The sequence below is a fragment of the Pholcus phalangioides genome, unplaced genomic scaffold (assembly GCF_987345545.1).
Source record: "Pholcus phalangioides strain wild (caught in Gottingen) unplaced genomic scaffold, Ppha-v1.0 ptg000015l_1, whole genome shotgun sequence".
Lineage (NCBI taxonomy): Eukaryota > Metazoa > Arthropoda > Arachnida > Araneae > Pholcidae > Pholcus > Pholcus phalangioides.
In genome coordinates this window covers 54,150-81,661 of record NW_028301608.1, presented here as the reverse complement: position 1 = coordinate 81,661, position 27,512 = coordinate 54,150, and the positions used below count along the sequence as shown (strand labels likewise).

The following is a 27,512-nucleotide window of genomic DNA, read 5'->3' as shown; positions in this document are numbered from 1 at the left end:
TTTACCCGCTGTTTTCGATTTTGCCCGCGTAAAGCATTTTGTCGCTGCTGTTTTTTCATTGCAAAAACACATAAACGGGCACATTCACACGCGATACAAAAATAAATACAAAAAAAGACAGTAATTAAAGCAAAACATGCACAATTAAGCTTTTAGGGACATACAGTCGAGTCCCGTTATAAGGAACTCCAAGAGAACGTAGAAATCACTTTGTTTTAACAAATTATCGTTATGAGGGAATTCCAGGGTTTTGTAATGTTCCTATGTTAATTTATCTGAGAAATTAGAAAAGTGTTTGTTAAAACGAGATTTTTGCTATAACAGTATTCGTTAAAGCGGGATTCAACTGTATTTCCTTCCCGTTTATACATATTATTTGTTGTAACATAATAATAATTTGTTATAATAATAATAATAATAACAAATAATATTAACATATATAATATTAACATATTAAATAATAACATATATATATAATACATATTATATATTATTATTACATGAATTTTTCAAAAATTAAATATGGAATTTGCAAATATAGGAACTTCTTCCTTGAGATGACTATTTATTTTAATGTCTGATAATTTTTTATGAATTCATTACAAATGGTCGGGCCCCTGGTAATTCATGCTTTTTTGGATAAGGTATTATTAGTTTTTTTGCTAAAATGTTATAAGTGGGATCCAATGCATTCCATTCAAGTATTTTCAAATATGTATCTTGATTTTTTTATGGCGTAATATTTTATGAATGTCGTTATAAATTATAACCTAGTTTTACTATATGGTTATGTAGGAAAGCAAAAAAATAAAAATAAACATATATATGTATATGTATGTTGTAAACATATGTATACACATGTATACAACATATACAAATACAACGCCACAACAGGCAAATTGCCAAACAAGGTGGCTGACTTAAGAACATCATGGATCCCGAGCCATTTTTTGGAGGCCCTACCTACTACTGCTACACCACACATGCACCCCCCCCCCCACCACCGCGGAAACCCCAACGAATCGGCACATGCGGGAATGTACGTGTAGTGAAACCTGACGTAAAGTTGTTTCTCTGTAATGCTTGTTATGTGTAGTGCTGCCATCTGCCACCAGTTTTTCTAACTATGAGTGAAGTGTTATGATTGAATGATTTATCGTTGTAGGACTGTTGTTCTCTGTGGCGAGACTTTTTAACGGGGAGATCGGCTCGCATTTGCGCACCACCTTGATGTGATGTGGCTTACTTTATATTTTCCATAGTTACAGCATCAATGTGCTGGAAAATGGAATTTTTCCTCTTTTTTTTTTTTACCAAATTGTAATTGTATCAACAAAATTTATAATTGATTTTGATTGAAGAGAATCATCTATATATTGCCAAATTATACAAATATAGTAGATTGCTATTAAGGATTTTGCAAAAGCAAAAATGTATAATTTTTAAGGTTATTTGCCCGAGGGGGGAGGGTATGTACACCTGTGTGTCTCTTAAACCGAAATATTTTGCTTCTTAATAATAATAAGCCCTCCACTGTCAAGAAATGTTGTCCTGAAATCCTTTCCAATATCAGGGCCGCAATTAGATGCTTGGTCATCGCAAAGTGCCCATTTTGGCGCCCCTCCCTTGTAATGTTTGAGAATGAAATTTGCTCCCCCCTCTGCTCCAGCGCCCAGGGCACGAGATTCGCCTGCACCCCCCCCCCCCAGTTGCGGCCCTGTCCAAGACTGTTCCGCATCGCTTGTTTTGCTACATAAGGTCGGTCACGTATTGGCTAACACGGAACATTTTACGGAAAAAACATTCGTTGTCGGGATTTCGGTTTATATTATCTTAGTTCCACTTTTTTTTGTTTTGCCGCGCATTTTGAAGGTACAAAAAACCCTTTGAAATGTTCAAGGGTAGTGAAATTACTGTCAAAATTATATTTTTGGATACTGGTCTTTACTGTGCGAAAACAATAACAAATGATAAAAGTGAGTCCAGTGTGAGCGGCGTAAACAAATAATAATACAGAGATACGGAGGGGAGTAAAAGTATCAACTCAACCTGATCTGAGGGTTTTTTTTTTTTTTTTTTTTTTGAAGGATGGCATTTCAATTTTTCTCTCTGTCCTATTTAGCTTTATTCAGTGCTGGATCATGTGAAAATGAATCTTTACCAGAAACTCCCCTCTACCCACTTCCACTTCCTGCCAGTGTGTGTGAATAGCTCCATTCCTCCCTGAGATGACAGGTGAAAGTCTCTTTTTTCTCACTGAAGACAGAAGCTGAAGGAGGGGGGGTTGGGTTGTTAAATTTATTGCTAAAGGGAGCGTCATTCCTTGCCTGTTGATAATAAACAACTTTAGGAGACAGGACAAAGATAAGGAAACTGCTTCTCTTGTTGGTGCGCATGTGGTGGTTACCCCCCTCCCCCACTTTTTTTGTGCTGTACGATTTGAACTTCCAACGGACATCTTCATTTGTTTCATCTTCTTGGAAGTGGTAGCTGTGGTATGGCGTTGTTCTTGCTCCATCTACGGCCGTTATTATTTTTTCAAAATTCGCGTTTCGTGTTTTCGGTTAGCTTTTTGACTAGGGCGTGTCGTGTAAGTTGCCAGGAAATTTCTCAGGGAAATTCTTTCCGTGACCGATTTTTGGATAGCATCATATAGTACTGCTTGGTGCAAACAAGAAAGGATGAACTTGTAAGTTTTTTCTTTTTTTAATACTGTGTTTTAGATTCCAAGATTGAAAGTTGCTGGTAATGCTAATATCATTTGATCGATATGCCGTTTGCTGAGTATTTTATTGCCATGTCATGTCACTCTTTCTTTGGTGTCATGTGGAAATTATAATACAGGGTTCGTTTTTTTGCGGAGTTTTTTATGCGTTATTTTGCGGAGAATGACCCCCTCCCCCTCGTTGCTTTAGGGATTCAGTACATTGTTTCAATATTAATTTTTTGGTATATAGAACTCGAACCGCTATTGGAAGACGCTTATATACGTTTTTGACAAATAAGTTCGTTTCAGTCAACAGGTTAAAATTTAACTGACGCTGTTCTTTCAGGTTTAATGAACTTTTGTGTGTTCAGAAAATTTTTCTACGTGATTACTTATTTCAGAAATTAAATTCGATATCGCTATGTCGATCCCGACCGCTGTTGAGAGATTTTTTGTTGTTCTGCGCCATTTCTTTTGGGGTGAATGGAAAAGAAATGGCAACCGCAACGTGCTTGCCTTTTGTTAATATGATAAAAAGTGATGGTTTTTGATTATTTCGTGTTTCCCAAGTGTGCATGCACGGGACAGATTGTGTGTCGATTAGATGTTTCTATGTAATTAATTTGTTTAACGCTGGACGAAATTGTTTTTTATCCGTGAAACGCATTGCTTATGATCGCGAATTTTTAGTGAAAAAATGAAAGTGAGAGGTTTGCCTTGTGTTCGCTTTTTTTTTTTTTTTTTTTTTGCAAGAACAATTTTTTTTCGAAGTTTTAATTATTCTTCGGAAGGAAACGGTTTGAAAAAAGAAGGTTTTTGCCTTCTATTTACATGAGTTTTTCGGCCTGCATTTTTGTACTTGTGTCATGTTTATTTTCAAAGTTTTAGTCAAAATGAAACATGAAGGTTTAATGAAACATGAAGGTTTGCCTTGTTCTCTGGTGGGGGGTTTTTTTTTTAAATGGGAAGACACGGTTCATTTTAATTATTAATTGACGAATAAAGGTTTTTGCCTTCTATTTACATGAGTTTTCGTATTGAGTTTTTCGGCCTGCATTTTTGTACTTGTGTCATGTTTATTTTCAAAGTTTTAGTCAAAATGAAATATGAAGGTTTGCCTTATTCGCTGGTGGGGTTTTTTTTTTTTTTTAAATGGGAAGACACGGTTGATTTTAATTATTAATTGAATAAAGGTTTTTGCCTTCTATTTACATGAGTTTTTCGGCCTGCATTTTTGTACTTGTGTTATGTTTTTTATTTTCCAAGTTTTAGTCAAAATGAAACATGAAGGTTTGCCTTGTTCCCTGGTGGGGTTTTTTTTTTTAAATGGGAAGACATGATTCATTTTAATTATTAATTGACAAATAAAGGTTTTTGCCTTATATTTACATGAGTTTTTCGGCCTGCATTTTTGTACTTGTGTTATGTTTTTTATTTTCCAAGTTTTAGTCAAAATGAAACATGAAGGTTTGCCTTGTTCCCTGGTGGGGTTTTTTTTTTTAAATGGGAAGACATGATTCATTTTAATTATTAATTGACAAATAAAGGTTTTTGCCTTATATTTACATGAGTTTTTCGGCCTGCATTTTTGTACTTGTGTTATGTTTTTTATTTTCCAAGTTTTAGTCGAAATGAAACATAAAGGTTTGCCTTATCCGCTGGTGGGGGTTTTTTTTTTAAATGGGAAGACACGGTTCATTTTAATTATTAATTGGCAAATAAAGGTTTTTGCCTTCTATTTACATGAGTTTTCATATTGAGTTTTTCGGCCTGCATTTTTGTACTTGTGTCATGTTTATTTTCAAAGTTTTAGTCAAAATGAAATATGAAGGTTTGCCTTATTCGCTGGTGGGGTTTTTTTTTTTTTTTTAAATGGGAAGACACGGTTGATTTTAATTATTAATTGACGAATAAAGGTTTTTGCCTTCTATTTACATGAGTTTTTCGGCCTGCATTTTTGTACTTGTGTTATGTTTTTTATTTTCCAAGTTTTAGTCAAAATGAAACATGAAGGTTTGCCTTGTTCCCTGGTGGGGGTTTTTTTTTTTAAATGGGAAGACATGATTCATTTTAATTATTAATTGACAAATAAAGGTTTTTGCCTTATATTTACATGAGTTTTTCGGCCTGCATTTTTGTACTTGTGTCATGTTTATTTTCAAAGTTTTAGTCAAAATGAAATATGAAGGTTTGCCTTATTCGCTGGTGGGTTTTTTTGTTTTTTTTTAAATGGGAAGACACAGTTCATTTTAATTATTAATTGACAAATAAAGGTTTTTGCCTTATATTAACATGAGTTTTCGTATTGAGTTTTTTGGCCTGAATTTTTCTACTGTATTCGTGTTGTGTTGTACGATAGAAACTGCTTTTTACTTGTGAAACGTGTGTGTTATTTCAACGTGCCTTACATATTTAGTCAAAATGAAAATTGGAGGTTTGCTTTGTTTTAATATTTTAATTTCAATATTTTCTGTCTGGCAATTAATTTGATGGATGAAGGTCTTTCTTGAGTTTCGTGAGTTTACATTTCATGTGTGTGTTTGCTTGAAATTCTTTTCCGCGTTACATTGTACAAACTAGTCAATGGCTATTTGCGTCGTTGATGGTTTTATTTCACAACAGGTTACTATGTTGGTCATGACAGTGAGAAAAATAATGATTTTTGATGACAAGTCAAGGTATGTATCAGTTATTTTTTTTATTGCGTTGATGACTTAACCGATGTTTACGAGTCACACACATGTTTCTGTCGAATATTACGAAACACGAAGCAAGTTAATAAGATTTATCAGTTATACACACTATTATTTTCAGGGCAGTTTCTTGGATAGTTTATTATGATATTTTTTATGTTTACTTTTTTTATATATTATATTGTTTTATTAATTTGTTGATGTTTCTTCATGTTGCCTTTTCTTTTTCATGTCTTTTTTTTTTTTTTTTCATGGGATTGTTTGTTAATGTTCTATGTTCAGGTTTCTTAGTGTCATTCATGTTTCTTTAGTTCATGGTGAATTTTTTTTTTCATGGGATCATTCACGATATTGTTCATTTAGTTTGTTCATGTTTGAATTATGCTGATGTTCTATGCTCAGGTTTCTTAGTGTCATTCATGCGTTGATTTTTTTTTTAAAAGAACATGTTGTTCAGGTTTCTTCATGTTTTTCGTCCTCATAGTTGGTTGGTTCGTTCATTCGTGTTGATACTTTGCTTTGTTCATATTGATACTTCGTTACTTGCATGTCAGTTACGTTGCTTTAGTGTACTTTACCGTTTTTCTTATAATTGACATCATTTATGTTATCATCACCGAATGTTAACCTGGATCAACCCATAGCACGCTGGCTGAAAGTTGATTTCGGCCCTGTGCACGCAAGGGCTGATATCATCGAAGGCTGGAACTTCTTCCAGAACATTGCTTTGAATTAATCCAAGTTAACGTTCGTCTAACACAGTGATTCCCATTAACGCCCCCTGGGGGCGATGGAATGTTCCAGGGGGGCGAGAAGCTATGGGTGTACCATAGGATTTTACAGGTTAGATTGCATTAGGGGGTGATGGAAGAAAAGAAATTTCTGAAGGGGATGATAAAATAAAAAGAGGTTGGGAAACAGTTTATAAACAAATAATGTAACAGTTTCCCAACCTTTTTTTATTTTATCATCCCCTTCAGAAATTTTTCTTCCATCACCCCCTAACGCAATCTAACCTGTAACATCCTATGGTACACCCATAGCTTCTATCGCCCCCTGGAACATTACTTTGTCTAATATCAGAGTAAATTAACCTGTACATAGCATTTCATTCATTTTAATTGAAGACTTTTTTTCCCTGGACTTTTTTTCCCTGGACTTTTTTTCCCTGGACTTTTTTTCCCTGGACTTTTTTTCCCTGGACTTTTTTTCCCTGGACTTTTTTTCCCTGGACTTTTTTTCCCTGGACTTTTTTTCCCTGGACTTTTTTTCCCTGGACTTTTTTTCCCTGGACTTTTTTTCCCTGGACTTTTTTTCCCTGGACTTTTTTTCCCTGGACTTTTTTTCCCTGGACTTTTTTTCCCTGGACTTTTTTTCCCTGGACTTTTTTTCCCTGGACTTTTTTTCCCTGGACTTTTTTTCCCTGGACTTTTTTTCCCTGGACTTTTTTTCCCTGGACTTTTTTTCCCTGGACTTTTTTTCCCTGGACTTTTTTTCCCTGGACTTTTTTTCCCTGGACTTTTTTTCCCTGGACTTTTTTTCCCTCGACTTTTTTTCCCTGGACTTTTTTTCCCTGGACTTTTTTTCCCTGGACTTTTTTTCCCTGGACTTTTTTTCCCTGGACTTTTTTTCCCTGGACTTTTTTTCCCTGGACTTCATTATTATTATGTATCACATCCATTCTTTCCCAACATATCGATTACACTCCTATCATATTCTTTCCGATTATTCGTTTCCGTCTATCGATTCCATTCCCCTTAATCGTTCCCATATCGATATACTCTGCCTAATCGATCGCATTCATTTCCGCCTATCGATTCCATTCCCCTTAATCGTTCCCATATCTATATACTCTGCCTAATCGATCGCATTCATTTTCGCCTATCGATTGCATCCCCCCCCCTCTAATCGTTCCCGTATCGATATACTCTGCCTAATCGATCACATTCATTTCCTGTATCGATTCCTTCACTCACGCACATCGATTACTCCGCCCCTTCCCAGCCTCTTCAACAGTGCTGCCCTCTCTGTTTCCTTCACCGTACTACATTCATACTAGTTTGTGCTGCCATCTACTGGTTCTCCCAATAATTATGGTACCGTCATCCGTTGATCATACAGTGCTGCCATCTGTTGTTACTCCCGATAATGATAGTGCTGCCATCTGTTGTTACTCCCGATAATGATAGTGCTGCCATCTGTTGTTTTTCCTGCTGATCATACAGTACTTCCACCTATTGTTCACCCGGTAATTCTGCACTGCTGCCGTCTAATGTTTCTTCTTGACTTATAGTGAAGTGCTGCCATCTTTTTTTTCTGATACAATTACAATACAGCCATCTTCATTATATTTCGAATTCCTATCGCAATGCTTCGATAACGTTAAGGCCCTTCTAAGGGCCAACACATGCAAAGAGGTGCGCCTTTTCACTCGCATTGCCACACACGAGTTGAAATTGTTTTTTTTTTTTATTAATACGTATACTGTATTACATATACAACTTTACATGCAATTTTAAATATTTTTCTGACGAATTCGATTGATTAGAAAAGAAAGTTACGACAAGCCGCGTATGTTTTTTTTTTTTTTTGTTTTTGTTTTGCGCGCAGCACAGAGAGAAATGTGACGCTGTATTTTATTACTATTGTATGTCACCCAACCCAGACTTTTGGACTCGAATAGAGTTGCTTTGTTTACTTTTATGGGGGGGGTCACTTTTATGGTCTGGGCGTGGCTATCCCCGGCGGACAATGCGATTGTGTTTCGGAACCCGTCTCTATTTTTCCGGGGGAAATTGAGGCGACTGTGTTGCTATTATTATTAAACAATGCGATTTAGCGTGACCTCTTTGCGTGATTTATTGGCCCTGATAAGGGCCTTTTTTTTTTTTTTTTTTCCTTTCTCCTTCGCTTGACTTAAGCTTTCTTTTCGGTTTTCTTGGGCAAGAGAACTGCCTGGATGTTGGGCAGCACTCCTCCCTGAGCTATTGTCACTCCGGACAAGAGCTTGTTCAACTCTTCGTCGTTCCTGATCGCCAGCTGCAGATGTCTGGGAATGATCCTGGTTTTCTTGTTGTCTCGCGCTGCATTTCCTGCCAATTCGAGAACTTCGGCAGCCAGGTATTCCAGGACGGCGGCCAGGTATACCGGAGCTCCGGCACCTACCCTCTCGGCGTAGTTGCCTTTTCGAAGGAGACGGTGGATACGGCCGACGGGAAATTGTAGACCGGCACGGCTAGACCTGGTCTTGCTCTTCCCCTTTACTTTTCCTCCTTTTCCACGTCCAGACATGTTTAATTTTTCCTTAAAAAATTTTTTCCTTAAAACCGGCGCCGCCAATATCAGCCTGAGAGCTCTGCCTTCCTTGTTTTCCTTTCAGCCAATAGTGCCCCTTTTTGGCGTTTTCGCGATCCGCGTTCGTCGTAGTTGTAGACGAGACACGCCTTCGTAGTTTTGAACCGAATAATAATCGATAAAACTAAAAGATTGCGCTGACTATATGATTCTGATTCGCATTTCCTTCTCCCCGTATTAACGGGACATTAACGGTTTCTCTTCTCTTTCTCACACACCCCCCCCCCCCCATATATTTCTTCGTGTTTAAATGAAACTTATTTCTTTTTTCGTTTGTTATTAGAGGTGGTGTTTGTTTGTTTAGAACTACTGCATGTATGGCATGTCTCTTTCGTCATTGAAGTTAAATGATTACTAACGTCCCGTATACGGGACGGAAAATTTTGCTAATTTTCAAGGAAATAAATTATTTTATTCATATTTAGGTTCGATACTTATTTTTACTGAATGGGCTGAACTTTCAAGAAAAAACGAGTTGAAAGGCAGCACAAAGCACAGATATTCTAATATGATGCGGATGTATTATAACGTCCCGTATACGGGACTACGCGGAAAATTTTGCTAATTTTCAAGGAAATAAATTATTTTATTCATATTTAGGTTCGGTACTTACTTTTACTGAATGGGCTGAACTTTCAAGAAAAAACGAGTTGAAAGGCAGCACAAAGCACAGATATTCTAATATGATGCGGATGTATTATAACGTCCCGTATACGGGACTACGCGGAAAATTTTGCTAATTTTCAAGGAAATAAATTATTTTATTCATATTTAGGTTCGGTACTTACTTTTACTGAATGGGCTGAACTTTCAAGAAAAGAAGAAAAAAAAAAAAAAACGAGTTGAAAGGCAGCACAAAGCACAGATATTCTAATATGATGCGGGTATGTGCAAAGGGCTGAAAGGGAATGAACTTGTCGAAACAAAGTGAACGCATGGGAAATACTAAAGTAATGTTTATATGCACAAAATGAATGTGAAACGTTAGGCTAAACGAAGAAAACGCTAAAATGAAGTAAATAAACTTGTCGAAACAAAGTGAACGCATGGGAAATACTAAAGTAATGTATAAATTATGTTATGTTATGTGCACAAAATCAATGTGAATATAATACATGGGGGGCTAAAATGAAATCGAACAAAGTGGACACATGCGAAATACTAAAAATATTGTTTATATTCACAAAAGAAGTATGAAATCATAAATGAATATTTAATTGTTTACTAACGTAGATGAATTTAGGAAATTATAATTTCACTATATTTTTGTGTGAAAGAAAAAAAAGAAGTTGGATTTCTCGTTTCTTTGCATCGCAGACTTTCAGTAGCTAACTAGGAATGATGTATGTCGTGTCTAGTGGCGTAATGGTTAAGACGACGGACACGAATCCTGAGCCTAGTGTTTACGAGAGTCATGGGTTCGAATCTGCATTCGGTTATGATAATGAAATAAATTGTATGTAATATACATATTGTATGTAAAATACATAAATGTAATGTACATATTGTATGTAAAATAAATAAATCGTGTTAATTGTAACAGATGACTGTGGCCTAATGGATAAGACAATGGACTCGAGAGAATATATTCGGAGGCAGATAATGATATTTTATATATTGTTGCGCCGAGCGTATCACGTGGTATATCTATTGTGTGGTAGAAAGTATTGTTGCGAAGCTATACCTTACCTGGGGAACCCCTCGCGGGGGCGCCGCGGGCGAAAAAAAAAGGGGGTTTTATTTGAATTTTCATTCAGATTCCACACGAGCATGGGTTCGAATCCCACCCAAGACAGTTTCTTCTTTTTTTTTTTCTGCCATCACATTCAATTTCTCTTTCGCAGAAATTTCATTGATATATGTTTGAATAGCGTTCTTATTGATGTGGTTTTTTTTTTTTAGGGATAAATTCAAAAGGATTCTTGGTTTCTTCTTCATCATCAAAGGTAAGCACTCTTAACATTACACCTTATTATATTGTTATATTAAATTACCGTTATGTTAGGCAACACGTCTGTTTCTGACACGTTTGCGACGAGGTTGGAACCTTCTTACTCGATTTATTGGCCCTCAAAAGGGCCTTTTTTTTTTTTTTTCCACCCCGAACGAAAAGACGTTACTTTGAACTGGTGTATTTGGTGACAGCTTTCGTTCCTTCAGACACTGCGTGCTTGGCGAGTTCTCCGGGGAGTAACAGCCGCACTGCAGTTTGGATTTCTCGACTGGTGATGGTGCTTCTCTTGTTGTAGTGGGCCAGTCGTGATGATTCCGCTGCAATTCTTTCAAAGATGTCATTTACGAAGGAGTTCATAATTGACATAGCCTTGCTAGATATCCCGGTGTCTGGGTGGACCTGCTTCAGAACCTTGTAGATGTAGATTGCGAAGCTCTCCTTCCTTCGCTTCTTCCTTTTTTTCTTGTCTCCGGCACGGACAGCCTTCTGGGCCTTTCCGGCCTTCTTCACAGCTTTTCCTGAAGGTTGTGGCGGCATTTTAACTCCAAAAAAAATTTATGAAATTTAAATTTCGACTTTTAATGTCGTTTGTACTGAAAGGACTACAAGTTTACTCCACAAGTGAAGTTTCTCATTTGTGATTTTCCGCAACCCAATCTCAAATATAAACAATGGGGGAAGAGAATTCGTATTTATCACCAGTAGATGGCGGCACTGAGCAGAACCATGTATCAACTGCGCCTTCTGGAACTGAATTACCTTAGAAATTGAATGAATTTAATCTCTTTCTCCCCCCCCCCCCCCCCCCCCCTGATTCAAAAATTCAATCGCTTGTAGAAAATGTTATTGATGGATTATCCAATTAAACATAATTATCAAATGAATAAAAAAAAAAAAGATTAATGAATGTGATGATGATGCCAACAGTATCTCGCAGTGCTAAGTAGAATCATATATGAATCACTGATTTATTTGAAATAAATTTAATTTTTCTTTTATTTGAATATTTTTAAATTAAATCTTATTAAAAAAAAAATTTGCCATGGATTGTGGGATTAGAAGAAATTACTGAAAGGAAAAAAAATGCCAACAGTAGATGGCAGCACTAAGCAGAGCCATATAGGCCCATATCACTGGCCATATAGTATATTAATTTATGTTTAATTTTCTTTTATTCTCTCTTTCCCCACACACACACACATATTTTTAAATTAAATTATTGGAAAATTATGTTACTTACCGATTTAAAAAAAGAAAGAAAAGTGATGCCAACAGCACGCGGTGTTCCCAGGTGGTCACCCTCCCAAGTACTAACCGCGCCCGATGCTGCTTAACTTCGGTGATCGGACGAGAACCGGTGTTTTCAGCATGGTATGGCCGTTGGCGATACATAATGCTCTTTTCACACTTCTTAAGTGGTCATAAAATCTATTCAAAGGAGCCCGTCCATTTCCGCTGCTTTGTTCCTTTCTTCCCGTGGGAGTTGGGGCACAGATGGTGTCACATCACACTGGTACTCTAATTGATGACATCACAAAGGAGGCTCTTTCATCTGCCGAAAGCGCAGACGGACAAGCTGGTTGACGGACATGTGAAGAATATCGCCTAAGGGCCCTTCTATATATATATATATATTTTTTTTTTTGCGCAAAATTTTTAAGCCATTCTCGTTTCCGCCGAAAATGTTTTCTTTTTCCAGTTCAATCTCTTACAGTAGGCATCGATTCCGCCAACTTTCAGTGCTGCTGCGTTAATTTTCTCCGTGAGGGGGGGGGGGGATAACGGTTCTCTCTCCCCCCCCCCCTCCTCCTGTTAAAGGGGGGGGGAAATAAATCAAGTCTTTTATCGACCAATCGAATAACGCTTCGTCGGCGGACCAATGCCCGTTAGACAGCAGTGACGTCAGCTCCGCGTTTTCGAGACAGAGATCGTGGTTATTGTCGATTTCCTTTCATTTCTGCTTGAGATTTCGCAAATTCAACATGTCTGGTCGAGGCAAGGGAGGAAAAGGTTTGGGCAAAGGAGGAGCGAAGAGACATCGTAAAGTTCTTCGCGATAACATCCAGGGCATCACAAAACCCGCCATCCGTCGTTTGGCTCGTCGTGGTGGTGTGAAACGTATATCCGGTCTCATTTACGAAGAGACCCGTGGAGTTCTCAAAGTTTTCCTCGAGAACGTTATCAGGGATGCTGTCACTTACACCGAGCACGCCAAGAGGAAAACCGTCACCGCCATGGACGTGGTCTATGCGCTGAAGAGACAAGGCAGAACCCTGTACGGTTTCGGCGGTTAAAAACAGCATATGCGGTTTCCATAGAAGACGCGGAGGAGAAAAAAAAAAAAAGGCCCTTCTCAGGGCCAAAAAATATATGATAGGTTGAAACTGAGTCGCATAACTTTGTTAAATATGTTTAAAAAAATAAACTTAAAGGGTTGGTACTAAATATTTGTTACAAAAAAAATATTGCTGTAATGTAATCGTACTTTCTTCAAAGGTCAAGTACTATACGCCCCCCAGAGCTGCGAGGTCTCGTCAGACCTCGTAAGGGGCTTTATTTATGTTCTATATATATATATTTGTGTTCGCGCGCTTTAATAACAAAATCGCGTTGATTATTTATGTTATGTATTTATATGTTATCCATGATAACACGTATCATATATTTATATGCGAGTTCGGCACCTTCTCACAAACATTTCTTGGCTCTGAAAAGAGCCTTTTTTTTTTTTTCCTTCAAGCCTTGGGCTTACTCCCTCATTTTTTTGCTTTCTTTGCCGTCGTCTTTTTCGGAGTGGACTTTGCTTTTTTCGGCTTCGCCGCTTTCGGTTTCGATGGCTTGGCTGCTTTTTTCGGAGACTTGGTCTTCGGAGCAGATTTCTTGACCGTCGATTTCTTTGCGGGGGCTGCTTTCTTTTTCTCGGACTTCTGCTTGGGCTTTGCGGTCTTCTTGGGGGATTTGGGTTTTTTCGAAGCGCCTTCCTTCTTGGGTTTCTTCACCTGTTTGGCAGCGGCAGAGGGTTCCTTGCTCTTCTGCCCGGATGCGCTCAATTTGAAAGATCCGGTGGCACCCTTGCCCTTGGTCTGAACCAGGGCTCCGCTGACTACGGCGCTCTTCAGGTACTTCTTGATGAAGGGTGAAAGCTTGTCCACGTCCACCTTGTACTGGGCACCGATGTGCTTCTTGATGGCCTGGAGTGAAGATCCGCCCCGTTCTTTAAGACTGGTGATGGCACTGTTCACCATTTCCGATACTTTCGGATGAGAGGGAGCAGCTTTCGGTTTCTTGCTGCCAGCTTTCGCCCCCTTTTTCTTCGGGGTCGAGGCGGCTGGCGCGGCAGATTGAGCTGGTTGTGCACCTTCGGACATGTTCGCTTGCACTCACGTAACGAAATGATCAGTAATTTCTCGTTTTTTTGCAGTAGATTCCCTTTGCGCTTCGTTTCAGCCAATCGCGTTTCTCGTTTTCGAAATCGACCAATCGCGTCGTAATCGGCCGTTACACTTTGAATTTGGCGCTTTTGTCTTGTCGAAAAAATTGAGCATTTATCGTCTTGCTCTCAACGCGTTCAGACGTTTCTTTCATCGATACGCAGACATGGCTAGGACCAAGCAGACTGCCCGGAAGAGTACCGGAGGCAAGGCCCCCAGGAAACAGCTCGCGACCAAGGCTGCTCGTAAGAGTGCCCCGGCGACGGGGGGAGTGAAGAAGCCCCATCGTTACAGGCCCGGTACCGTGGCCCTCAGAGAGATCCGTCGTTACCAGAAGTCGACGGAATTGCTCATTAGGAAATTGCCCTTCCAGCGCCTCGTCCGTGAGATCGCCCAGGACTTCAAGACCGATTTGCGCTTCCAGAGCTCTGCTGTCATGGCTTTGCAGGAGGCCAGCGAGGCCTATCTCGTCGGTCTGTTCGAAGATACCAACTTGTGCGCTATCCACGCCAAGAGAGTTACCATCATGCCCAAAGACATTCAGCTTGCACGTAGGATCCGGGGTGAACGAGCTTAAGTCGTGAAGGAGGAGTAGGAAAAAAAAAACGGCCCTTCTAAGGGCCAACACATGCAAAGAGGTGCGCCTTTTCACTCGCATTGCCACACACGAGTTGAAATTGTTTTTTTTTTTTATTAATACGTATACTGTATTACATATACAACTTTACATGCAATTTTAAATATTTTTCTGACGAATTCGATTGATTAGAAAAGAAAGTTACGACAAGCCGCGTATGTTTTTTTTTTTTTTTGTTTTTGTTTTGCGCGCAGCACAGAGAGAAATGTGACGCTGTATTTTATTACTATTGTATGTCACCCAACCCAGACTTTTGGACTCGAATAGAGTTGCTTTGTTTACTTTTATGGGGGGGGTCACTTTTATGGTCTGGGCGTGGCTATCCCCGGCGGACAATGCGATTGTGTTTCGGAACCCGTCTCTATTTTTCCGGGGGAAATTGAGGCGACTGTGTTGCTATTATTATTAAACAATGCGATTTAGCGTGACCTCTTTGCGTGATTTATTGGCCCTGATAAGGGCCTTTTTTTTTTTTTTTTTTCCTTTCTCCTTCGCTTGACTTAAGCTTTCTTTTCGGTTTTCTTGGGCAAGAGAACTGCCTGGATGTTGGGCAGCACTCCTCCCTGAGCTATTGTCACTCCGGACAAGAGCTTGTTCAACTCTTCGTCGTTCCTGATCGCCAGCTGCAGATGTCTGGGAATGATCCTGGTTTTCTTGTTGTCTCGCGCTGCATTTCCTGCCAATTCGAGAACTTCGGCAGCCAGGTATTCCAGGACGGCGGCCAGGTATACCGGAGCTCCGGCACCTACCCTCTCGGCGTAGTTGCCTTTTCGAAGGAGACGGTGGATACGGCCGACGGGAAATTGTAGACCGGCACGGCTAGACCTGGTCTTGCTCTTCCCCTTTACTTTTCCTCCTTTTCCACGTCCAGACATGTTTAATTTTTCCTTAAAAAATTTTTTCCTTAAAACCGGCGCCGCCAATATCAGCCTGAGAGCTCTGCCTTCCTTGTTTTCCTTTCAGCCAATAGTGCCCCTTTTTGGCGTTTTCGCGATCCGCGTTCGTCGTAGTTGTAGACGAGACACGCCTTCGTAGTTTTGAACCGAATAATAATCGATAAAACTAAAAGATTGCGCTGACTATATGATTCTGATTCGCATTTCCTTCTCCCCGTATTAACGGGACATTAACGGTTTCTCTTCTCTTTCTCACACACCCCCCCCCCCCCATATATTTCTTCGTGTTTAAATGAAACTTATTTCTTTTTTCGTTTGTTATTAGAGGTGGTGTTTGTTTGTTTAGAACTACTGCATGTATGGCATGTCTCTTTCGTCATTGAAGTTAAATGATTACTAACGTCCCGTATACGGGACGGAAAATTTTGCTAATTTTCAAGGAAATAAATTATTTTATTCATATTTAGGTTCGATACTTATTTTTACTGAATGGGCTGAACTTTCAAGAAAAAACGAGTTGAAAGGCAGCACAAAGCACAGATATTCTAATATGATGCGGATGTATTATAACGTCCCGTATACGGGACTACGCGGAAAATTTTGCTAATTTTCAAGGAAATAAATTATTTTATTCATATTTAGGTTCGGTACTTACTTTTACTGAATGGGCTGAACTTTCAAGAAAAAACGAGTTGAAAGGCAGCACAAAGCACAGATATTCTAATATGATGCGGATGTATTATAACGTCCCGTATACGGGACTACGCGGAAAATTTTGCTAATTTTCAAGGAAATAAATTATTTTATTCATATTTAGGTTCGGTACTTACTTTTACTGAATGGGCTGAACTTTCAAGAAAAGAAGAAAAAAAAAAAAAAACGAGTTGAAAGGCAGCACAAAGCACAGATATTCTAATATGATGCGGGTATGTGCAAAGGGCTGAAAGGGAATGAACTTGTCGAAACAAAGTGAACGCATGGGAAATACTAAAGTAATGTTTATATGCACAAAATGAATGTGAAACGTTAGGCTAAACGAAGAAAACGCTAAAATGAAGTAAATAAACTTGTCGAAACAAAGTGAACGCATGGGAAATACTAAAGTAATGTATAAATTATGTTATGTTATGTGCACAAAATCAATGTGAATATAATACATGGGGGGCTAAAATGAAATCGAACAAAGTGGACACATGCGAAATACTAAAAATATTGTTTATATTCACAAAAGAAGTATGAAATCATAAATGAATATTTAATTGTTTACTAACGTAGATGAATTTAGGAAATTATAATTTCACTATATTTTTGTGTGAAAGAAAAAAAAGAAGTTGGATTTCTCGTTTCTTTGCATCGCAGACTTTCAGTAGCTAACTAGGAATGATGTATGTCGTGTCTAGTGGCGTAATGGTTAAGACGACGGACACGAATCCTGAGCCTAGTGTTTACGAGAGTCATGGGTTCGAATCTGCATTCGGTTATGATAATGAAATAAATTGTATGTAATATACATATTGTATGTAAAATACATAAATGTAATGTACATATTGTATGTAAAATAAATAAATCGTGTTAATTGTAACAGATGACTGTGGCCTAATGGATAAGACAATGGACTCGAGAGAATATATTCGGAGGCAGATAATGATATTTTATATATTGTTGCGCCGAGCGTATCACGTGGTATATCTATTGTGTGGTAGAAAGTATTGTTGCGAAGCTATACCTTACCTGGGGAACCCCTCGCGGGGGCGCCGCGGGCGAAAAAAAAAGGGGGTTTTATTTGAATTTTCATTCAGATTCCACACGAGCATGGGTTCGAATCCCACCCAAGACAGTTTCTTCTTTTTTTTTTTCTGCCATCACATTCAATTTCTCTTTCGCAGAAATTTCATTGATATATGTTTGAATAGCGTTCTTATTGATGTGGTTTTTTTTTTTTAGGGATAAATTCAAAAGGATTCTTGGTTTCTTCTTCATCATCAAAGGTAAGCACTCTTAACATTACACCTTATTATATTGTTATATTAAATTACCGTTATGTTAGGCAACACGTCTGTTTCTGACACGTTTGCGACGAGGTTGGAACCTTCTTACTCGATTTATTGGCCCTCAAAAGGGCCTTTTTTTTTTTTTTTCCACCCCGAACGAAAAGACGTTACTTTGAACTGGTGTATTTGGTGACAGCTTTCGTTCCTTCAGACACTGCGTGCTTGGCGAGTTCTCCGGGGAGTAACAGCCGCACTGCAGTTTGGATTTCTCGACTGGTGATGGTGCTTCTCTTGTTGTAGTGGGCCAGTCGTGATGATTCCGCTGCAATTCTTTCAAAGATGTCATTTACGAAGGAGTTCATAATTGACATAGCCTTGCTAGATATCCCGGTGTCTGGGTGGACCTGCTTCAGAACCTTGTAGATGTAGATTGCGAAGCTCTCCTTCCTTCGCTTCTTCCTTTTTTTCTTGTCTCCGGCACGGACAGCCTTCTGGGCCTTTCCGGCCTTCTTCACAGCTTTTCCTGAAGGTTGTGGCGGCATTTTAACTCCAAAAAAAATTTATGAAATTTAAATTTCGACTTTTAATGTCGTTTGTACTGAAAGGACTACAAGTTTACTCCACAAGTGAAGTTTCTCATTTGTGATTTTCCGCAACCCAATCTCAAATATAAACAATGGGGGAAGAGAATTCGTATTTATCACCAGTAGATGGCGGCACTGAGCAGAACCATGTATCAACTGCGCCTTCTGGAACTGAATTACCTTAGAAATTGAATGAATTTAATCTCTTTCTCCCCCCCCCCCCCCCCCCCCCTGATTCAAAAATTCAATCGCTTGTAGAAAATGTTATTGATGGATTATCCAATTAAACATAATTATCAAATGAATAAAAAAAAAAAAGATTAATGAATGTGATGATGATGCCAACAGTATCTCGCAGTGCTAAGTAGAATCATATATGAATCACTGATTTATTTGAAATAAATTTAATTTTTCTTTTATTTGAATATTTTTAAATTAAATCTTATTAAAAAAAAAATTTGCCATGGATTGTGGGATTAGAAGAAATTACTGAAAGGAAAAAAAATGCCAACAGTAGATGGCAGCACTAAGCAGAGCCATATAGGCCCATATCACTGGCCATATAGTATATTAATTTATGTTTAATTTTCTTTTATTCTCTCTTTCCCCACACACACACACATATTTTTAAATTAAATTATTGGAAAATTATGTTACTTACCGATTTAAAAAAAGAAAGAAAAGTGATGCCAACAGCACGCGGTGTTCCCAGGTGGTCACCCTCCCAAGTACTAACCGCGCCCGATGCTGCTTAACTTCGGTGATCGGACGAGAACCGGTGTTTTCAGCATGGTATGGCCGTTGGCGATACATAATGCTCTTTTCACACTTCTTAAGTGGTCATAAAATCTATTCAAAGGAGCCCGTCCATTTCCGCTGCTTTGTTCCTTTCTTCCCGTGGGAGTTGGGGCACAGATGGTGTCACATCACACTGGTACTCTAATTGATGACATCACAAAGGAGGCTCTTTCATCTGCCGAAAGCGCAGACGGACAAGCTGGTTGACGGACATGTGAAGAATATCGCCTAAGGGCCCTTCTATATATATATATATATTTTTTTTTTTGCGCAAAATTTTTAAGCCATTCTCGTTTCCGCCGAAAATGTTTTCTTTTTCCAGTTCAATCTCTTACAGTAGGCATCGATTCCGCCAACTTTCAGTGCTGCTGCGTTAATTTTCTCCGTGAGGGGGGGGGGGGATAACGGTTCTCTCTCCCCCCCCCCCTCCTCCTGTTAAAGGGGGGGGGAAATAAATCAAGTCTTTTATCGACCAATCGAATAACGCTTCGTCGGCGGACCAATGCCCGTTAGACAGCAGTGACGTCAGCTCCGCGTTTTCGAGACAGAGATCGTGGTTATTGTCGATTTCCTTTCATTTCTGCTTGAGATTTCGCAAATTCAACATGTCTGGTCGAGGCAAGGGAGGAAAAGGTTTGGGCAAAGGAGGAGCGAAGAGACATCGTAAAGTTCTTCGCGATAACATCCAGGGCATCACAAAACCCGCCATCCGTCGTTTGGCTCGTCGTGGTGGTGTGAAACGTATATCCGGTCTCATTTACGAAGAGACCCGTGGAGTTCTCAAAGTTTTCCTCGAGAACGTTATCAGGGATGCTGTCACTTACACCGAGCACGCCAAGAGGAAAACCGTCACCGCCATGGACGTGGTCTATGCGCTGAAGAGACAAGGCAGAACCCTGTACGGTTTCGGCGGTTAAAAACAGCATATGCGGTTTCCATAGAAGACGCGGAGGAGAAAAAAAAAAAAAGGCCCTTCTCAGGGCCAAAAAATATATGATAGGTTGAAACTGAGTCGCATAACTTTGTTAAATATGTTTAAAAAAATAAACTTAAAGGGTTGGTACTAAATATTTGTTACAAAAAAAATATTGCTGTAATGTAATCGTACTTTCTTCAAAGGTCAAGTACTATACGCCCCCCAGAGCTGCGAGGTCTCGTCAGACCTCGTAAGGGGCTTTATTTATGTTCTATATATATATATTTGTGTTCGCGCGCTTTAATAACAAAATCGCGTTGATTATTTATGTTATGTATTTATATGTTATCCATGATAACACGTATCATATATTTATATGCGAGTTCGGCACCTTCTCACAAACATTTCTTGGCTCTGAAAAGAGCCTTTTTTTTTTTTTCCTTCAAGCCTTGGGCTTACTCCCTCATTTTTTTGCTTTCTTTGCCGTCGTCTTTTTCGGAGTGGACTTTGCTTTTTTCGGCTTCGCCGCTTTCGGTTTCGATGGCTTGGCTGCTTTTTTCGGAGACTTGGTCTTCGGAGCAGATTTCTTGACCGTCGATTTCTTTGCGGGGGCTGCTTTCTTTTTCTCGGACTTCTGCTTGGGCTTTGCGGTCTTCTTGGGGGATTTGGGTTTTTTCGAAGCGCCTTCCTTCTTGGGTTTCTTCACCTGTTTGGCAGCGGCAGAGGGTTCCTTGCTCTTCTGCCCGGATGCGCTCAATTTGAAAGATCCGGTGGCACCCTTGCCCTTGGTCTGAACCAGGGCTCCGCTGACTACGGCGCTCTTCAGGTACTTCTTGATGAAGGGTGAAAGCTTGTCCACGTCCACCTTGTACTGGGCACCGATGTGCTTCTTGATGGCCTGGAGTGAAGATCCGCCCCGTTCTTTAAGACTGGTGATGGCACTGTTCACCATTTCCGATACTTTCGGATGAGAGGGAGCAGCTTTCGGTTTCTTGCTGCCAGCTTTCGCCCCCTTTTTCTTCGGGGTCGAGGCGGCTGGCGCGGCAGATTGAGCTGGTTGTGCACCTTCGGACATGTTCGCTTGCACTCACGTAACGAAATGATCAGTAATTTCTCGTTTTTTTGCAGTAGATTCCCTTTGCGCTTCGTTTCAGCCAATCGCGTTTCTCGTTTTCGAAATCGACCAATCGCGTCGTAATCGGCCGTTACACTTTGAATTTGGCGCTTTTGTCTTGTCGAAAAAATTGAGCATTTATCGTCTTGCTCTCAACGCGTTCAGACGTTTCTTTCATCGATACGCAGACATGGCTAGGACCAAGCAGACTGCCCGGAAGAGTACCGGAGGCAAGGCCCCCAGGAAACAGCTCGCGACCAAGGCTGCTCGTAAGAGTGCCCCGGCGACGGGGGGAGTGAAGAAGCCCCATCGTTACAGGCCCGGTACCGTGGCCCTCAGAGAGATCCGTCGTTACCAGAAGTCGACGGAATTGCTCATTAGGAAATTGCCCTTCCAGCGCCTCGTCCGTGAGATCGCCCAGGACTTCAAGACCGATTTGCGCTTCCAGAGCTCTGCTGTCATGGCTTTGCAGGAGGCCAGCGAGGCCTATCTCGTCGGTCTGTTCGAAGATACCAACTTGTGCGCTATCCACGCCAAGAGAGTTACCATCATGCCCAAAGACATTCAGCTTGCACGTAGGATCCGGGGTGAACGAGCTTAAGTCGTGAAGGAGGAGTAGGAAAAAAAAAACGGCCCTTCTAAGGGCCAACACATGCAAAGAGGTGCGCCTTTTCACTCGCATTGCCACACACGAGTTGAAATTGTTTTTTTTTTTTATTAATACGTATACTGTATTACATATACAACTTTACATGCAATTTTAAATATTTTTCTGACGAATTCGATTGATTAGAAAAGAAAGTTACGACAAGCCGCGTATGTTTTTTTTTTTTTTTGTTTTTGTTTTGCGCGCAGCACAGAGAGAAATGTGACGCTGTATTTTATTACTATTGTATGTCACCCAACCCAGACTTTTGGACTCGAATAGAGTTGCTTTGTTTACTTTTATGGGGGGGGTCACTTTTATGGTCTGGGCGTGGCTATCCCCGGCGGACAATGCGATTGTGTTTCGGAACCCGTCTCTATTTTTCCGGGGGAAATTGAGGCGACTGTGTTGCTATTATTATTAAACAATGCGATTTAGCGTGACCTCTTTGCGTGATTTATTGGCCCTGATAAGGGCCTTTTTTTTTTTTTTTTTTCCTTTCTCCTTCGCTTGACTTAAGCTTTCTTTTCGGTTTTCTTGGGCAAGAGAACTGCCTGGATGTTGGGCAGCACTCCTCCCTGAGCTATTGTCACTCCGGACAAGAGCTTGTTCAACTCTTCGTCGTTCCTGATCGCCAGCTGCAGATGTCTGGGAATGATCCTGGTTTTCTTGTTGTCTCGCGCTGCATTTCCTGCCAATTCGAGAACTTCGGCAGCCAGGTATTCCAGGACGGCGGCCAGGTATACCGGAGCTCCGGCACCTACCCTCTCGGCGTAGTTGCCTTTTCGAAGGAGACGGTGGATACGGCCGACGGGAAATTGTAGACCGGCACGGCTAGACCTGGTCTTGCTCTTCCCCTTTACTTTTCCTCCTTTTCCACGTCCAGACATGTTTAATTTTTCCTTAAAAAATTTTTTCCTTAAAACCGGCGCCGCCAATATCAGCCTGAGAGCTCTGCCTTCCTTGTTTTCCTTTCAGCCAATAGTGCCCCTTTTTGGCGTTTTCGCGATCCGCGTTCGTCGTAGTTGTAGACGAGACACGCCTTCGTAGTTTTGAACCGAATAATAATCGATAAAACTAAAAGATTGCGCTGACTATATGATTCTGATTCGCATTTCCTTCTCCCCGTATTAACGGGACATTAACGGTTTCTCTTCTCTTTCTCACACACCCCCCCCCCCCCATATATTTCTTCGTGTTTAAATGAAACTTATTTCTTTTTTCGTTTGTTATTAGAGGTGGTGTTTGTTTGTTTAGAACTACTGCATGTATGGCATGTCTCTTTCGTCATTGAAGTTAAATGATTACTAACGTCCCGTATACGGGACGGAAAATTTTGCTAATTTTCAAGGAAATAAATTATTTTATTCATATTTAGGTTCGATACTTATTTTTACTGAATGGGCTGAACTTTCAAGAAAAAACGAGTTGAAAGGCAGCACAAAGCACAGATATTCTAATATGATGCGGATGTATTATAACGTCCCGTATACGGGACTACGCGGAAAATTTTGCTAATTTTCAAGGAAATAAATTATTTTATTCATATTTAGGTTCGGTACTTACTTTTACTGAATGGGCTGAACTTTCAAGAAAAAACGAGTTGAAAGGCAGCACAAAGCACAGATATTCTAATATGATGCGGATGTATTATAACGTCCCGTATACGGGACTACGCGGAAAATTTTGCTAATTTTCAAGGAAATAAATTATTTTATTCATATTTAGGTTCGGTACTTACTTTTACTGAATGGGCTGAACTTTCAAGAAAAGAAGAAAAAAAAAAAAAAACGAGTTGAAAGGCAGCACAAAGCACAGATATTCTAATATGATGCGGGTATGTGCAAAGGGCTGAAAGGGAATGAACTTGTCGAAACAAAGTGAACGCATGGGAAATACTAAAGTAATGTTTATATGCACAAAATGAATGTGAAACGTTAGGCTAAACGAAGAAAACGCTAAAATGAAGTAAATAAACTTGTCGAAACAAAGTGAACGCATGGGAAATACTAAAGTAATGTATAAATTATGTTATGTTATGTGCACAAAATCAATGTGAATATAATACATGGGGGGCTAAAATGAAATCGAACAAAGTGGACACATGCGAAATACTAAAAATATTGTTTATATTCACAAAAGAAGTATGAAATCATAAATGAATATTTAATTGTTTACTAACGTAGATGAATTTAGGAAATTATAATTTCACTATATTTTTGTGTGAAAGAAAAAAAAGAAGTTGGATTTCTCGTTTCTTTGCATCGCAGACTTTCAGTAGCTAACTAGGAATGATGTATGTCGTGTCTAGTGGCGTAATGGTTAAGACGACGGACACGAATCCTGAGCCTAGTGTTTACGAGAGTCATGGGTTCGAATCTGCATTCGGTTATGATAATGAAATAAATTGTATGTAATATACATATTGTATGTAAAATACATAAATGTAATGTACATATTGTATGTAAAATAAATAAATCGTGTTAATTGTAACAGATGACTGTGGCCTAATGGATAAGACAATGGACTCGAGAGAATATATTCGGAGGCAGATAATGATATTTTATATATTGTTGCGCCGAGCGTATCACGTGGTATATCTATTGTGTGGTAGAAAGTATTGTTGCGAAGCTATACCTTACCTGGGGAACCCCTCGCGGGGGCGCCGCGGGCGAAAAAAAAAGGGGGTTTTATTTGAATTTTCATTCAGATTCCACACGAGCATGGGTTCGAATCCCACCCAAGACAGTTTCTTCTTTTTTTTTTTCTGCCATCACATTCAATTTCTCTTTCGCAGAAATTTCATTGATATATGTTTGAATAGCGTTCTTATTGATGTGGTTTTTTTTTTTTAGGGATAAATTCAAAAGGATTCTTGGTTTCTTCTTCATCATCAAAGGTAAGCACTCTTAACATTACACCTTATTATATTGTTATATTAAATTACCGTTATGTTAGGCAACACGTCTGTTTCTGACACGTTTGCGACGAGGTTGGAACCTTCTTACTCGATTTATTGGCCCTCAAAAGGGCCTTTTTTTTTTTTTTTCCACCCCGAACGAAAAGACGTTACTTTGAACTGGTGTATTTGGTGACAGCTTTCGTTCCTTCAGACACTGCGTGCTTGGCGAGTTCTCCGGGGAGTAACAGCCGCACTGCAGTTTGGATTTCTCGACTGGTGATGGTGCTTCTCTTGTTGTAGTGGGCCAGTCGTGATGATTCCGCTGCAATTCTTTCAAAGATGTCATTTACGAAGGAGTTCATAATTGACATAGCCTTGCTAGATATCCCGGTGTCTGGGTGGACCTGCTTCAGAACCTTGTAGATGTAGATTGCGAAGCTCTCCTTCCTTCGCTTCTTCCTTTTTTTCTTGTCTCCGGCACGGACAGCCTTCTGGGCCTTTCCGGCCTTCTTCACAGCTTTTCCTGAAGGTTGTGGCGGCATTTTAACTCCAAAAAAAATTTATGAAATTTAAATTTCGACTGACCAGACCAGACCAGACTCAAAATTTTACGGTGGGGACTGGCCCTTAAATTGGGCCATTAGCCATCTTAAAGGCTGGGGCCCCTTGGGGACCCCCGGTGAAGGGACAGACAAGCGAGTAATGTATGTGTCGTATGTGAAAGTGAGTGTGAGTGAGGGGAAAATTTGGCGAAAGGCTCTTTTTTTTTTTTTTTTTTTCTAAAGTTCTCTTATAATTAATTTATAAGAGTGGTCATTGGTCGGTGGCGAAATAAAACATTTTCGTAAATTTTCTTATTTATGCGACTGTACAATGCGACAGGTAAAATGGCGGCACAACCTCACGTGTTAGTAGTTAAAAGTGAAGTGAGAAAGATAGCGAAAAGAAGCTGTGAAGAAGATCATCTTCGTGATGGAGCATAATGCGATTGGTTGAACCCAGGCAGCGCTGGGATTGGTCGATGGTGAAGAGGAAAGTGAGGGAGAGAAGAGAGAGGGAAAATATGTTAGTAGCTGTTAGGGGAGGGGGGAGAGAGGTGGCAGAGGAAAGGGTGCAGGAGGAAGAACACAAGAAAGGTTAAGAAATCAAAAAACAATGCAAGTGGCCCGAGTTGGGCGTCTCTCTCAAGCAAGGGTGTTGTGTGCAAGAGGCCATGGTATTTCGATTATTTCGATTATGAGAAGATCGATGAGGAGATGGAGTGATCGATGGGACGAGAAGTTGCAGAAAAATGATGCTGCCATCTATTGGCAGGAAAAGTACTTATAGATTTTCCCAGTTTAGGTCATTGATCTGGAGCGCCCGGCGGTACCTCCAGGTCTCAGCCGGGTCGTAGTTGACGATTTCTCGGATGTGTGGGTGGGAGGATGCGGCCATCCGTTCGAATTGCGAATTGTTGAGTTGCTTGATATATGTGAAGAGGTGTGGAATCTCGAGGTCCGCCCGTATATTAATGTTGCGCACGAACCAAGGGGCCCTTACAAGTCTCCGGAGAATTTTGTTTTGCTGTTTTTGTAGGATGGCGATATTTCCTTTTCGTAATGGGGTCCAGACTGGGGATGCATATATCATTGTGGGTCGAAGAATCGACTTGTAAAGGATGGCCTTATTATTGATTGTGAGCTTTGCGCTTGGAAAAGTGATTTTGTTTAGCATTCCCATTATGCCGTTGACTTTGTTTCTGATGTTGGCTGTGTGTTCGCGTAGAAGAAGTTTTTTGTCGAGGGTACAGCCTAAATATTTCACGGTGTTAGACGGTTCAAGGTTTTGGTTCCCAAAGCGAAGGGTATGATGAGGCAATTTTTTTCTGTGTGAGAACCACATGAATTTACACTTGGTAAAGTTCATTACCACGTCGGATTCTCTACACCATTCTTCGATGTTAGCTGCGGTGTCCTGAAGGTTCCAGAGGGCATATAGTGGGTTTCTTGCTCCACAGAGGGCGACAGCGTCGTCGGCAAACAACGCAAGTTTTCCGTTTCTCGGGGATGGGAAATCGTTTATATAGAACAGGAAAAGCTGTGGGCCGAGGACGCTGCCCTGGGGGACCGATGCCCGAATGGGACGAATGGAGGAGAGTGTGGTATTTTGCTTCACCTGGAAAGTTCGTTTAGTCAGGTACCAGAAGAAGAAGACGATGAAGTGGGGGGGGAAGCGGAGGTCAATCATCTTAGAAAGAAGAGTGGGGAAGCTGCACTTGTCGAACGCCTTCGAGATATCGCAGAAGAGGGCTGCGACCGAGTCCTCGTAGTTGAAGGCGTTCGTGATGTAGTCGGAGACCCGGAGCAGTTGCGTAACGCAAGAGTGTTCCGGGCGGAAGCCATGTTGTTCAGAACGTATAATATTATGATCGCTTGTAAATTTGAGTAGGCGGGTGGCAACGATTTTTTCAAATAATTTGCTGATTCCAGAAAGAAGGCTGATTGGGCGAAAAGATTGGGGGAGGAGCGGGTCGGTGCCCCCTTTGGGTATGGCTTTAATCAGTGCATGCTTCCATGGCGTGGGGAAGTAACTGGTGAGAAGACAGCTGTTGAAAATATTTGTTAGGGAGTGAAGAATGGGGGGGGGGAGGAGCTTAAGTGCCCTATTGGGGATGCCGTCTATTCCGGGGGCCTTTTTTAGTTCTAGCTTCTTGATGAGGGTAGAAATTTCAAATGTGGAAGTGGGGGACATATGGTCATCCCTGTTCTGAAGGTGGTGATGTATGAAAGAGGCGCATCTTCGCCGATTGTTCCTCGCCGTGGTAAGGGGCTGTACTCGATTCGGTGAAAATTGTTGCTGGAAGGCATCGGCGAATGTCTCGGCAATGACGTCATCGTCGAAAATTAG

The 27,512-nt window shown here is 40.3% G+C and overlaps 10 protein-coding genes, 2 non-coding genes and 2 pseudogenes across 14 annotated transcripts; 4 read left to right on the top strand and 10 right to left on the bottom strand.

Annotated features, from left to right (window-relative positions):
- Positions 1 to 7,854: 7,854 nt before the first annotated feature.
- Positions 7,855 to 8,952, bottom strand: LOC149075184 (histone H2A). Its single transcript, XM_089245372.1, has one exon. It carries the CDS (start codon positions 8,689 to 8,691, stop codon positions 8,317 to 8,319), a length of 375 nt encoding a protein of 124 aa, XP_089101498.1. The 5' UTR covers positions 8,692 to 8,952; the 3' UTR covers positions 7,855 to 8,316.
- A 1,593-nt stretch (positions 8,953 to 10,545) lies between these two features.
- Positions 10,546 to 11,491, bottom strand: LOC149075183 (histone H2B). Its single transcript, XM_089242449.1, has one exon. The coding sequence runs from the start codon at positions 11,243 to 11,245 to the stop codon at positions 10,871 to 10,873; it is 375 nt and encodes a 124-aa protein (XP_089098575.1). The 5' UTR covers positions 11,246 to 11,491; the 3' UTR covers positions 10,546 to 10,870.
- Positions 11,492 to 11,974: 483 nt separating this feature from the next.
- LOC149075182 (5S ribosomal RNA) lies at positions 11,975 to 12,093 on the bottom strand. The gene has a single exon (XR_016194246.1). It is a non-coding gene; the product is annotated as a 5S ribosomal RNA (ribosomal RNA).
- Positions 12,094 to 12,309: 216 nt separating this feature from the next.
- LOC149075181 (histone H4) lies at positions 12,310 to 13,064 on the top strand. Its single transcript, XM_089242458.1, has one exon. It carries the CDS (start codon positions 12,691 to 12,693, stop codon positions 13,000 to 13,002), a length of 312 nt encoding a protein of 103 aa, XP_089098584.1. The 5' UTR covers positions 12,310 to 12,690; the 3' UTR covers positions 13,003 to 13,064.
- Positions 13,065 to 13,446: 382 nt separating this feature from the next.
- Positions 13,447 to 14,076, bottom strand: LOC149075180 (histone H1-III pseudogene; annotated as a pseudogene). Its single transcript, XR_016193965.1, has one exon. The product of XR_016193965.1 is annotated as a histone H1-III pseudogene (transcript).
- Positions 14,077 to 14,305: 229 nt separating this feature from the next.
- Positions 14,306 to 14,716, top strand: LOC149075179 (histone H3). Its single transcript, XM_089242442.1, has one exon. It carries the CDS (start codon positions 14,306 to 14,308, stop codon positions 14,714 to 14,716), a length of 411 nt encoding a protein of 136 aa, XP_089098568.1.
- Positions 14,717 to 14,931: 215 nt separating this feature from the next.
- LOC149075178 (histone H2A) lies at positions 14,932 to 15,912 on the bottom strand. The gene has a single exon (XM_089242455.1). The coding sequence runs from the start codon at positions 15,649 to 15,651 to the stop codon at positions 15,277 to 15,279; it is 375 nt and encodes a 124-aa protein (XP_089098581.1). The 5' UTR covers positions 15,652 to 15,912; the 3' UTR covers positions 14,932 to 15,276.
- A 1,593-nt stretch (positions 15,913 to 17,505) lies between these two features.
- Positions 17,506 to 18,451, bottom strand: LOC149075177 (histone H2B). Its single transcript, XM_089242450.1, has one exon. It carries the CDS (start codon positions 18,203 to 18,205, stop codon positions 17,831 to 17,833), a length of 375 nt encoding a protein of 124 aa, XP_089098576.1. The 5' UTR covers positions 18,206 to 18,451; the 3' UTR covers positions 17,506 to 17,830.
- Positions 18,452 to 18,934: 483 nt separating this feature from the next.
- Positions 18,935 to 19,053, bottom strand: LOC149075176 (5S ribosomal RNA). The gene has a single exon (XR_016194245.1). It is a non-coding gene; the product is annotated as a 5S ribosomal RNA (ribosomal RNA).
- Positions 19,054 to 19,269: 216 nt separating this feature from the next.
- LOC149075175 (histone H4) lies at positions 19,270 to 20,024 on the top strand. Its single transcript, XM_089242459.1, has one exon. It carries the CDS (start codon positions 19,651 to 19,653, stop codon positions 19,960 to 19,962), a length of 312 nt encoding a protein of 103 aa, XP_089098585.1. The 5' UTR covers positions 19,270 to 19,650; the 3' UTR covers positions 19,963 to 20,024.
- A 382-nt stretch (positions 20,025 to 20,406) lies between these two features.
- LOC149075174 (histone H1-III pseudogene) lies at positions 20,407 to 21,036 on the bottom strand (annotated as a pseudogene). The gene has a single exon (XR_016193964.1). The product of XR_016193964.1 is annotated as a histone H1-III pseudogene (transcript).
- A 229-nt stretch (positions 21,037 to 21,265) lies between these two features.
- LOC149075173 (histone H3) lies at positions 21,266 to 21,676 on the top strand. Its single transcript, XM_089242443.1, has one exon. The coding sequence runs from the start codon at positions 21,266 to 21,268 to the stop codon at positions 21,674 to 21,676; it is 411 nt and encodes a 136-aa protein (XP_089098569.1).
- Positions 21,677 to 21,891: 215 nt separating this feature from the next.
- Positions 21,892 to 22,872, bottom strand: LOC149075172 (histone H2A). Its single transcript, XM_089242454.1, has one exon. It carries the CDS (start codon positions 22,609 to 22,611, stop codon positions 22,237 to 22,239), a length of 375 nt encoding a protein of 124 aa, XP_089098580.1. The 5' UTR covers positions 22,612 to 22,872; the 3' UTR covers positions 21,892 to 22,236.
- A 1,593-nt stretch (positions 22,873 to 24,465) lies between these two features.
- On the bottom strand, positions 24,466 to 25,998 carry LOC149075171 (histone H2B). Its single transcript, XM_089242446.1, has one exon. It carries the CDS (start codon positions 25,163 to 25,165, stop codon positions 24,791 to 24,793), a length of 375 nt encoding a protein of 124 aa, XP_089098572.1. The 5' UTR covers positions 25,166 to 25,998; the 3' UTR covers positions 24,466 to 24,790.
- Positions 25,999 to 27,512: the final 1,514 nt, after the last annotated feature.